The sequence below is a fragment of the Poecilia mexicana genome, unplaced genomic scaffold (assembly GCF_051168715.1).
Source record: "Poecilia mexicana isolate PSO_F unplaced genomic scaffold, ASM5116871v1 scaffold_1, whole genome shotgun sequence".
NCBI lineage: Eukaryota > Metazoa > Chordata > Actinopteri > Cyprinodontiformes > Poeciliidae > Poecilia > Poecilia mexicana.
This window is the reverse complement of record NW_028263370.1, coordinates 7,985,927-7,998,475: the sequence shown is the minus strand read 5'-3', so window position 1 is coordinate 7,998,475 and position 12,549 is coordinate 7,985,927. Positions and strand designations below refer to the sequence as shown.

Sequence of the window (12,549 nt, the reverse complement as noted above, 5' to 3'; positions counted from 1 at the left end):
ACTAGAGCTGTTCACCCATGTGGAGAATTTATGACGCATTAGAGAGGAAACAATGAGAGACGCCAGGCGCAGCGATGCAGACAAATTGAAGGCTGCAGCCTGGTCCCCCTTAACACCTCAGCATGATTACCTCCATGCCACGTTAAACTGTTGCAGTAATTCAAGCAAAAACAGCCCAGACCAGTGAAAGCATTGGCTCTACAGTAAATGGAAATACGTTGAATTTTCCTTAGCTTTGAGCCAGAATTAAAATCAACAGGAAGAAATGTCTGAAACGTGTCGGTATATGTGGAATGAATTGTTAAACTAGCTTCACGTTTGGACTGATTTATTCAAATAATTAACTTTTCAGTTATATTCAATTACACCTATGCAACGTAGTACAGACTGGTCCTGCAAAACCTGATCGGTTTGATGACACTGTTTTCAAAGAAACACTCATGCACCAATCATCCAGTCAGCCACGTACAGAGCAGGTGTAAGTTTGGCTTCTAAACCACATCACGGTCTGAGGTTACCTTAGTTCAAACATTCACAGTCACAGAGCCAAGCACTACGGAAAAACGACCACTTACAGATTCTCTTGCAAAACATTTTTATTGCAATTAGCATCATAGGAAACCTCCTCTTTTTAGTCTGCACATACAAGTGCTCACGTTCTCTCAAAGCACCTCAGATCCTCAGAAGGACAAAATGTTCTCTGAAATGGGCTTGTAACACGCTTAAAATTGCTGCTGTTTTTATTTTTTTCTCCAAAGATGATTATGCCTGATGTTCCACTAAAACAAGATCCTGTCAGTAGGTTAAACAGACACTGCAAACTTAATGGAAGTGACTTGTGCTCAGTTTAAGTTCCCAGGGGTTGTGAATGGAGATGAAGTCTTTCAAACAGATCAAGCGGTGACCACAAGTGGTCTTCTGTTTCTATGACACAAATTGACAGTGAAGGTGCTTCATTTTTCTGTATCTGCCTGTCTAAGCACGCCTAATGGCATCATCAACATCCAAGCAGCACACATCCTTTTTAAAAATGGTCCATCTCACACTCACGCACACACACTCACACACACACTCTGACACAGTGTAATGTACCTTGATTTAATATAATTTTCTTCCTTACAAAAACTCCCTTTAAAGCCTACATTTATCCGTAATCCGAAAGTAGACAGGTTGAGTGTATAAATCATATCACATCCATAGAAAAATGAAGGCTGTCTATAAAAGTAAGTGCATGTTAGGCTAGAGTTTCATCAATTGTTTCATAAAATTTTGCAGCTTGGATTAGGTTGGAAATTTGAAATACCAACAGGTTGGGTTTATACTTCGAAAATATGTAAGAAGAGAACTAAGAGTCTATTTTTTTTTTTTACCCTTGTGTTTAAATCTTGAGTTTTACAAAATGAAAACAACATCAACACTTCATTTGTACATTCAGGAATCAGAAAATACAAATATATCATTTGTCAGTCCTTCAGGTGGTGTCCAGCTGTGTTATGCCGTTACGTACTCCTTAAAGGTAACGGTGAGGCAGTTGGCAGTAATGTCCGTGATGACTATATTCCCAAGGCAAGCCTGGAAAGAAGGAAACGCCTCGTCTTTCCTTGCTTGGTGGTTGGAGTCAGGCACAATGTCAGCGCTCTCCTCCTCCTCCGACGGATTGTGTGTTTCAGTCTGGCTCTCTGTTTGTGTGTCTGTCTGTGTTCGACTGTCATCTGGTGGATGTGCTGGCTCCTCAGCTCGCGTCTCCGGCTCAGTCTCCACACAGACTGAAGACGTGGGCCTCGATTTGACTATGCTGAGGTCCATGGGTTCCTCTTGGTCTGCGTAGCCATAGTCGTGCAGCAAAGCGGGACTCTGCTGTTCGTTTCTGTCAACAGTGAGGCTCTGGGAGGGCGAGGAATCTGTGTTGGGAGCGCTGATGCTCCTGCAACTTAAAAACCTCTTACCCAATCCTTGTTCTGCAGCGTCTGTGTCGGAAAGGTGTCGCTTTAGTCCGTGATGGCCGTTCTGGATTCCTGTTTTGTCTGGAACCTCCCTCTCCGAGGGCAGGGGCAGTTCGTCAGGCTTATTTGTCAGCTGTAATGGCTTATCCTGTGGAAGCTGCCCCTCAGTGCCTTTGTCCCGTTCCATTGCAGTCCGCTCTGTTTGAGGGGACAGTTCTTTCTCTTTGCAACAATCTGCTTTTATCCCAGAACTAGGAACAGTTGGGTTGTCTTTGGGTTGCTTCGAGAAACCGTTTATGAGGCCGAGCTTTTTGACAAGCTTCATCTTTGCCAGGTGCCTCTCCACGCTGCTTTCTGCTCCTTGCCTTTCGGCGCCTTCAGAATCACTGCTTTTGATTTTAGCGGTCTGCATGCCGTTTTCCATGTACTTGCTCATGACAATTACAATCCGGCCGTTTTTGTTCTTGTTCTTAACAATCTTTAGCTTGCTGCTGCTGACGCCGTTGGAGTGTGTTGAGGCATCCTCTTTCGGTTTCACTCTCTCCGGCTCCTTCTGTCCTTTAAGGTCGGCTGGAGGAATTTTCTTTAGCTCCATAGTGATGTCTTTTACTTTAGTCAGGCAGCCTGAGTCTTTGTCCCGGACCCACTTTTGCTGTAGCACCGCTGGGAGGTTGTATCCTTTGTTCGACAGCTCGGGAGCCTTGACGTCCCTTGGCTTAGCAAAAACAGCCTCATGTTGCTTCAGATCGGGTTGGTAGTGGTGATGCTTCTTGCTGTTGAGCTCATAGAAGAATTTCTTGCCGTTGGACTGCTGCTCGGCATCACACTCCCGGATCAGGGGCTGGTACTGGTGAAGTTTCTTGCTGTTCAGCTGGAACTGCTGGGCCTGGGGGCACATCATCTGGATAGAGCTGGACTTCTGACAGCTGTTGCCTTCCAAGGAAGCCTCCTGAAGGTCCGCCAGGATGTTGGACCTCCTGGCAAACGATGGCACCTGCAAAACAATATAACAATTACTCAAAAGGCACAATAATCGGATGGATGATTCGAATGGGATTTTTTTTTTCTTTTTGAGAGAGAGATGCACCATGAAGCAAACCCATTGCTTTCATGGTGCTGCTACAGAGAAGCTGAGATAGGAATGTGTGACAGGTTTCGAGTGAGGCCCAAATGAGTGCACAGTTTATTCCAGGGGCCTTGAGCCCATCTTCATACAGCCCTCCTGCTGGTCCTGTGTAGCTCTCTGAGCCACCGGCTGGAGATCAGAGTGACATTTCAAAGTGTCTCCTGTGGCTGTGACCTCAGCTTGGAGGAATGTCCCTTGCGGCTTTGTGTATCCTCGCTGACTTTATCCCATGTGTTACCAAAACACCCTCCTGAGAGGAATAAAGACACACCTCTGAGGGGATCCTTTGGCCTTTCTGAAGCCTTGATTGATACATTAAACGAACGATTTGGCCCATTTAGTAGCATGTATACATTTGATAATCTGGAGAGTTAATCAACTAAAAACAAAAGCGTTGTTTAAACAACGTTTTTAACAAAGTTGCTGCTGGTAACTTTGCTTGCGCCTCCCACTACAAAAAGCATTTACATCCCTTTTCATTTTTTTTTCTCGCACTAAAACCACAAACATTCCATGTATTTTCTTTGGCTTTTATGTGACAGACCAACACAAAAGGGTGCATAATTTTGAAGAGTAAGGAATGGAAATCTGAGATGGTGTTAATTAAAAAAAAAAAAAATTAAAATAAAAACTTGAGAAGTTAGGCATGTATTTATATTCAACTAGGCCAAGTCAACATTTTCTTAAACTGTCTTCCAGTAAGACTGCTGCCTTATGGGGTGTCTTTTTTTTGTCTTGCCACTCTTCCTTTGGGACAGATTTGAGGAGTTCACAACTAACACTTGTCCTGTAAGCAGATTTTCTCCACCAAGTAGTGGATTCTCTTCCAGAGTTGTCAGTTTTGATCTTTGGTAATGTCTTGGAAGGTTTGCTGCTGTGCCATACTCTATTTTCAAAAGATGGATTGAACAGTGCTTCATGAGCTGTAAAAAATTAGATAAACTAAACCCTCATTTAAACTCTGCCACTGATTTATCCCTGACCATTCTGCTGTTTTTCTTGCCGTTTATGAGGCAGGTTTGTTTCACCTAATTTCTCTAACCAACCTCAGAGGCGTTCACAGAACAGATCAATTTAACTTGACATTAAACAACAAATGGTCAAACTTAAATTACTAATTAGGTTTCTGAAAATCTGAGTCACTTCACTCTATTTTGTTAAGGGAAAGCGGATCTAAAGTGACTGAATATAAGTGCAGATTTTTATTTGTAAAATATTTCAAATTTTGCAGTGCTTCGCGTTGGTTTACCAAATTAAATCCCAATTAAATCCGCTGCAGTTTTAGATTCCTCTTACCTGAACCAGAAGGTGCTTCGGCTTGGGTCCTCTCTTGCGGTATCCCATCAGCTGCTCCTGACGTTCCCTGTGGGAGTGGAGACCGGCAGGCAGTCAGTCACCGTTGCATGGCAACAAAAACGTCACGGGTGTCCTCCTCAGGCTCGGCTAGGAAACACTCAGTGTTTCCTAGCCGAGGAAACACTGAGTGTTTCCTAGCACTGCTGTAACTTGGACTGACACTTCCTTATGCAAATCATCCTCACCCTTCCTCACTTTCTTTGCAGAAAATCAAGTGGTTATCTCCCCAGCAGGCTTGTTCTCATCATTACTTTGAAATGAAGGTTGATCTTAAATATCGGCTCAGTCGTGCAAATCCTACTTGAAGGTTAAGGAAATCCCGCCCCGTTAAGAGTTTCCTTAGGTTTCCTCCATCTCAATGGGAGCCTCTCCAAAGGCAGTAACTGAACACCGCAGACAAGAGTGATGTCAGAGTCCTCCCCCACCCCCCGCCTCCATCACGTCTAATTACAATGACGACTCGGTGTATTTTCATAGCCTGGCGTTCAGACGATTTAGCTCCCTGGAGGGATGTGTAATTAGTTTCAATAAAACCCCCTCCCCTTTTTAACAGAGGGCTGGTGATAATTGCAAAAACAGAGGTAGAGTTTGCTCTGCGACGTGTGACCTGTACCTTAAAGGTTGCTGAGGCTGAGAGAAAAGCCAGTGACAGTTTAATGCGGCGCACCGTCGAGAAATTCAATTACAAAGTCCTGCAGCGGGAAGACCACACACTCAGGGTGTGATTAGAAAGTAGCAAGTATAAAACTAAGTTTAAAGTTTTTATGTTTTTTAACTTTCAATTTTGTTGTAATACTATAATTACAAACACATTATGTTGTCTTGCATGATCACGAGTTTTGCTTTTCTTTTGCAACAGAGGCATGTGAGTTTGGCCTTTGAATGGACTGAATTTGAATCTTGATGAGTGTCTCAAGATCCTGAGGAAGTTTAACCATGCTCAATGCACATCTGATTTGTTTAGACTGGGTCTCACGCTGCGCATCATGTCATGCTACGCTGATGATGTTCAACTCTTCACTCCTTTTAAACCTGGGCATATCTCAAAATGATCAATCCTATAAAATTGATTAAAAGGTAAAATCTTGCTTTTTAGCTGAGCTGGTGATTTATTTTTGCCTCAGTGATAATTCCCAGGATTTACAGCTTGTCCAAAATGAAACTGTTCATGTTTTTTGACCAGCTCTTGCAAGTGGACTCTTTGCAGTGGTTTCTCATATTGCAGTTTAAGTTTCTGGTTTGGACTGTCATGTCTTTCTGATCTTTTTTTCCACATTAAGTTATCAGAATGTAGACTAATCAGGGTTTGTTATTTGCCTCTGAAGCATTGCAAAAACTAAAACATAAGCCATAATTTAGCTCAATCAAAGTTCATCATACTGTTCCTATGATTTAAAGTTCTTTAGAGAAAGTGTCTGGAGTTCTACCTGGCTGTCTGGAAAATGGAGTCAGCTCTGACCATCATGCACCTTTTGCTTTGCTTATGGGAAAGCTGATTAGAGGCTCAACAGAGCAGATAGCCTGACTGATAAACAGGATTACAAACATCAACCAGCAGAACTGATCAAGTTACAGACATATATTTTGATCTAACTTTCCCATTGAATTCAAACCTCTATCAAATAATTTCCCATGCATTGTTTTCTGTTTTATGTGTCATAGCTCTTCAAATGTAGAAATGTAAGGTCGGTGCTTAAGGAATATCTAGAACAGAAAAGGCCTAATGGGTTCTTTCTGGTACCAACTCAGAATAAATCCACAACTAATGAACTCAACATGACCTCTGTTGTGGTTCACCCCTGGCATGTCCTGAAGAAGAAACATGTGAGGGTTAAAAGACCACCAATGTACAATGACCTGACTCTGACTCTCAACAAACAACCAGGTGCCAAAAAGTGTAGCTGCTTAACAAAGTGGCTTTGTTTGTCCAAGAAACCTGACACCATGATAAATCCTAAAGTAAACACAATGATAAATCCAGTTACTGAACTTTCAGCATCTCTGAATGACAAGCTATGTGGCTCGATCAACAAGGGATCATCCAGGAATCCAAGCTTTAACCAAACACACAGGGCGTTCCAATGGATGGGTGACGGTTAAGGTCAAGTGTTCTGACTGGAACAGGAAATGTGGGAAACACGCACCAATAAACCAGTTTTTTTTTTCTTTTTTTAACTTACTGGTGCCATTACTTGTGAAGCAGGTTTATCCAACTCTGAACTCACCTGTCTTGGAAAGCATCAAGCAGCCTTGGATCCAGGATGTTTTCCTCTGGTTCCCATGTGTTGTATCTGCACAGAAAGGAAGGGGAGATAAAGCAGTTGGGACAAACTGGTCTGTCTGAAAAGGCTGACACGGACAGGCACTGGTTGTCACTAATTCAGCATATAATTTATGAGCCCTCATATCCCTCTTATAGCAGGCCTGTACATGAGTTAACACGCCGAGACACTTGTCCCTCCTCAGTGGATACACGTGTTATAAATCAGGAGCAACTTTTACGCGCTTGGATACAGATCACAAATCCACATCTACGGGCGGTTCTTAAACATCGCCCCCAATTACAGACGCGTCGTTTTCTAATTGGCACACTGGGGATTGCACAGATCGTAAAACCACATCCATCATCGGGGCCAACGAGTCGGGCGCCCAGAAGCAAGCACGCGCAAACCGCCCATCTGCGCGCCCACGCTCGGAAGAATTCTTACATTCTCTAGCTTGCTATTCATTTATTTTATTTTATTTTGTTGTTGTTGATGTGGTCGTGATGTTGTTTCCGTTCAGTGGCGGACTCACCTTGGAGACCATCCTCTCCACTTGACCAGATACTCGACCCTCCCCTGTGACAGAAAGAGAGGGAGCGAGAGAGAGAGAGAGAGAGAGAGAGAGAGCGAGAGAGCAAACGGGATAAGGTTACTTTACTCCGCGCTGCACCGTTACAATTAGAGAAATATATACATAAATAAGGCATAATAAACATGCAGTCTATAATAGAAAAAAGAGGAGATCAGTCAGTCCCATTTACGCATGCATGTGCGTAAAAAGCGAACCTTTCTGCTGCGCTTCTTCTCGATGCTCTCCACCGCAAATACGTGCTCTCCAGCGGCGGGTAGCTCCATTTTCCAGCGCAAGAGAGGCGACTCTCCGGTTTCTCTTACCGCGGACACCTGATCTATTCTGTCAGGGCTCGCTTTATTATTTCCCTTTCCCCCCCTCCTGCTTCTTCTCTGATGTGAAGGATCCCCCTCCTCCTCCGCCTCCTCCTGCTTTCGCTGCGACTCTTGCCTCGCTTTCAGCCCTCGGAGACTCTCGCTCTGCAGGCGAGTTGGAGCTGCAGCACGAAAACACTTCATGCAAATAGCCGTGGATGTGACGTTTCACCACGGGGGCGGTGACTGGGGGTGGGGTTTGATCGCTGTGCTGCTTTCGGGGGCTGTGGGGAAAAAGAGAAACCACGAATTCAGACATCTGGCGAGAGAGAAGATTTAGGCTATGAAAGATTAATTTCTTTAAAGTTTTTGCTGTTTTTTTTTTTAAATTTTTTTATTTTTTACGTTTTTAAGTCAAATGAATTTTCTGAATATGGAAATCAGTTCAAGGCCATAAAATATCTATTGGACAGCAAAATAATTAACTAAATAAACTAGTTAAAAGAAATATAAAGACTGATCTAATTAATCAAAAATGTTCTAGACAGACAGCTAAACAGCTAGATAGATACCTAGTTAGCTTGTAGTTATCTTGCTATCTAGCTAGCTATCTAGATAGATAGATAGATAGATAGATAGATAGATAGATAGATAGATAGATAGATAGATAGATAGATAGATAGATAGATAGATAGATAGATAGATAGATAGATAGATAGATAGATAGAAGCTCTGTTCTGTAAAGTCGATGACAAATAGCACAAATACAGTATAGGACAGGAAGAGCAAACGCTAAAGCTAGCAGCTATTAGTAGCCAGTCCCTGTACTCTCATTGTGCAAATGTTTTGTTGTCTCTCATATCTATTGTTTTTGTTCTACTGCACATACTGACTAGTAAACCATTGGAAAGTGGTAGAAGATTTTTTTTCAGCTGTTTAAATCTGTTCCCTTTCCTACTATAAATAAGAGTTTCAAACAAATTTACAGGGTGTAAACTTAAAGCACTTGCTTTAACACAGACTTATTTAACCCAACCAAACCACACAGCAGTAAAAAAAAAAAGAAAAAGGAACCTCAGAATATAATAATTTTATTTTATTGACCTTTAAATTCTTGTCATGATTGAATGAGATGGTTATTTTTATATGGGTATTAAAGGTAGAAGGAGGTCCATCCGGTTTTAGATACCAACTTATTTTTACCGGACTGTTGGTGGGTGTCTGCTACTTATTCCCAGCGGCTATTGGGAGAGAGACACAGACATACTCAGACCACAGGGCAACTTGGAGACACCAGTAAACCTAACTGGTGTTTTTGGACTGTGAGAGAGAGATGGAATACCCAGAGAGAACCATTGTAGAAGCAGGGAGAACATGCAAACTCCATGTAAAAAGACTCGTTGGATTTGAACTCATGACCTGCTAAGGCAACATTGCTACCAACACTGAGAGTAATGGTCTGACACAAACGAAAAGCTGTGTAAAAAGCAAGAATGCTATAGAGGTTTATGCGTACGCTGTTTTATTGCCTTCTGTCTCTACCTGGAAATACTTTACATATTCGGTTCTCGGTACCCATTTCACACAGGAAGATAATTAAAGGTGTGAAGCCTCAATTGCTTCTCTAAACAACGATAAGCTTTTGTGTAAATGTGACAGCAGTTCAAAGGTTTATAAAATAGTCATTGCATTAATTCTGAAGGTTTTTGGTCTTGGCTCGTTTTAGATTAGACAATAGCTTTATCCTCCAGGACCAGCTAACCTGGCTGAGTGAAAATGCAGAGTTTTCTATGCAAGTAGAATATTAACTTCTTAAATACTTTCATTTGAAAGTCACTATTAGTAATTAACTTGTGCCCATCAAATACAACAGTAATAGACTAAAGGGTGTTTGAGGCTACAAGTCTTCATTCTTTCACAGTTCTTATTTGTAGAAGCAACTGTTGGATCCAAGATCACAACATGCACAAGTTCGATAAAATACGATCTAAGAACAGACCCTGAAGGCAGCACCTGTCCTTGCTCTGTGGCTGGATGTCAGCTGTGGACAGTGCTATGAATGGTGACTGTATTATTCTTAAATGCACTTATCACCTGCCTTTATTTAGGCCTCTTTATTTAATTGGTTATTCTGAGTTAGGTCACGTCAAAACATTGGATCTGTCAGACATATTTTTATTATTTGAATCCCAAATCATATATAGTGTTCTCAGGTTCTTTTCCTATCTGAAAAATAAACTTAATAGTCACAAACGTGGGATCATTCTACATGAGAGTTGAGGACAGGCCCAACCACCGTCAGGGCCATGGTGGGTGTTTGACATTGATTGATTGGAGGCCTTCTCTGTTCTTGGTCTAATCCCAGAAAAACAGAGAAACATGCTCCCATCTGAAGCTCTGCGGTGTGGATAACACGGTGATAATGCGCATAAATCCTCGGTCCGGCCGCAGCCCGGGAGATGCGCATTACAATGAACACATTTCCATATCCTCTATAAGTCAAGGTCACACAAAGACAAAGCATCTTGCATGGTGGGGATTTTCTCCGCGGTTATTAAAGTCAAGCTCCCGCTTTAGTAAAAGTCGATAGAGGTCATCATTGTCTGCGTTTTTTGGGGACCAAAGGACACAAACACGCAACTCAAATAAGCACACAATTGGGATAATTATAGGTCAGAGTCACTTATCTTTAACTGATTTCCACCTTTGACTTTGACTCTCAGAGCTATTCCAGGGTCTTGTTCTGTTGTGCATCTAAAAATGGATCTGCGCCTTATAAATAGGCTTTGAGCATGAAAACAAATGGAGCTGCCTTGCATTGTTTCATACAGACAAAACCAAATTAAATTCAGCATTGAAAGGGTTAAAACGCACACGGCTTCCTGCAGGCTGTAGTTGCTCGGCCTATAGCAGAAAGGCACGACTGTCTTTCCTTATAAGGCAAGGGGCGCAAAGCGGCGGTGAAATATCACCAGAAACGAGCGGCCGCGGTGCAATCCCGCTCAATTATTCGCGCAATAAAACCAGCTCTGAAGGGCGCATTTAGTTTAAAAACACGTGAGACCCGTTCAAGGTATCCCTGCGCTCGTGCGCGGCGGTCGCAGCGCGCGCTCAGAGTGGCGGGTACACATGCGGCGTCTGCTTATTTCAGCTGCGTCACTCCTAAATTTGAGATGAACAGAGGACACATGGGCATTAATTTGGCAAAAAGGGTAAAAGGGTAAACACCGCAGCGCTTCCAGGAACTACGCAGTGTGTAACAGCGGTCAGGTTTCTTCATGGGTTAAACTCCTCCACCCCTCTAATCCCTTCATCTTTATCATAATGGTCTTAAAACCCGCTGTGATCGCATACATCATATTTTAATTCGATATCCCAGCAGAGCCACGACGTCTCGTGAACCCAAACGACTCACGCGGCGAGTTTATACAGGCAGAAATGTGGCACGTGCACTGGGCATAGATGGGATTTGATGTCCACACGTGCTCTCAAGGAGAATTTACCTGAGCGGCGGCGTGCGACGTGAGCTCGGTCGGTTCTGTGGCTCAGCTCAGAGCCGGTCGGCTCCTCTCCAGCTGAGTCCTGCCACATGTCATCTGTGTGACATCTTTTGCGTCAGATCAAGCAGAACGGGTTTGGATAATTGGGGGGAAAAAACTGATCAATGAATCACTTCAGGTGACGCACAGAGACCAACAAACACGTCTGGTGTCTTTTTAACTAACAGTTGTCTAAATATCAAATAAGAAAATAACGAATCAAACAGATTTTAGGCATGGGAAAGTGAGAGGTGCAGCTACAAAATCATCATGACGGCCGTTTTCTTAAATCTCAGTTATTACATCCAGTTACTGAATTACTTTACTTCTCACCCTTTAACCATTAGGTTATGATTTGCCTTCAAACTTTAGCCTGCACCTTCTTCTTTAGATGAGCAAATAATGCATCTAAACCCCACGCAATGAAACAGGGTGTGGAGATTAGAATATATTCACCTGTGTTTCACACATCACATCATAAAAGCAAAATAAAAGGTAAAAAGCACCCTAGCAAAAAGCAACGCATAAAAAACAAAACAATCACATCTCTTATGGATGCAGCTAAAAATGCTCTTGGTCAAGAACATAACTCTACAAAGGTCCATTTTAAATCATCTAATAATTTAACATTCAACATTTGGCTTGAACTTGTTCATCTTGGAGGCTGAAGGAAAGCTTTAACTGCAACAAAAAGCTACCAGGATTTTTATTATTCAGACTTTACAGTAATTACACCTTATATTTATTGTGACTTAATGACAGGAGAAGAAATGAAAATAAAAAAACAAAAACACGTAATCTTGAATCAAATCCACGCACAGCCCAGAGTAATATGAAAATCTACATGAGCTGATATTCATGAACTAACGTCAGCGAATCCTGGGCTCTGATTACGCCGCTGCATTGTGTGAGAGGGAGAACATCTGATCATGACATGAACATTTTCTACGCGACAGAAACAAAGCTGTTCCTGCATCTAGATCGCTACAAATCCGATCACATGTGGAGATACATGTTGAAATGATATGTTTTCTCCAAAGGATATCAAATAATGAGTAAAACTAGAGTAGTTCACAGAAGTCAGACAGTTCCTTTATTTTTTTTTTCTTATTCTAATGACTCACACATACACAGACGGAATATATCAAGACCAGAAAGTAAATAATTGCAAACGTCATCAGTAAGACAGTTTTTGTAACACTAGAATGCAAACATACTTTCATTATATTCTGACTGCAATTTCCGGGTCTGTTGCTTGACAAAGTGACAGCCTGAAGTTTCAGTGCATTGCAGTTGTTGCTGTTCGTGACCCGACTTCCCAAACTGTCATCACTCCTTTTTCACTGCCTCAGCTGGGACTCAAAGCAGCTTGTCTTTTACAAAGACAAATCGAGTGAGTCACTGCTGCAGAACACAGGTTTTTCTTTTCTTTTTTT

The 12,549-nt window shown here is 42.3% G+C and overlaps 1 protein-coding gene across 2 annotated transcripts in view; it reads right to left on the bottom strand.

Annotated features, from left to right (window-relative positions):
• Positions 1–578: 578 nt before the first annotated feature.
• LOC106928181 (E3 SUMO-protein ligase CBX4) overlaps positions 579–12,549 on the bottom strand; it is an 80,161-nt gene continuing 68,190 nt past the window's right edge. The window contains exons 3-7 of one of the 2 annotated variants that reach the window (XM_088003041.1): positions 7,476–7,858; positions 7,222–7,265; positions 6,651–6,716; positions 4,366–4,432; positions 579–2,937 (exon numbers count right to left, since the gene is read on the bottom strand). In XM_088003041.1, coding sequence (XP_087859167.1) covers positions 1,492–2,937; positions 4,366–4,432; positions 6,651–6,716; positions 7,222–7,265; positions 7,476–7,778 — 1,926 coding nt within the window. In that variant the 5' untranslated portion in view covers positions 7,779–7,858 and the 3' untranslated portion in view covers positions 579–1,491. Of the gene's footprint in view, positions 2,938–4,365; positions 4,433–6,650; positions 6,717–7,221; positions 7,266–7,475; positions 8,273–12,549 lie in introns of those variants that run through there. The other variant, XM_015004262.2, reaches the window with a different exon arrangement.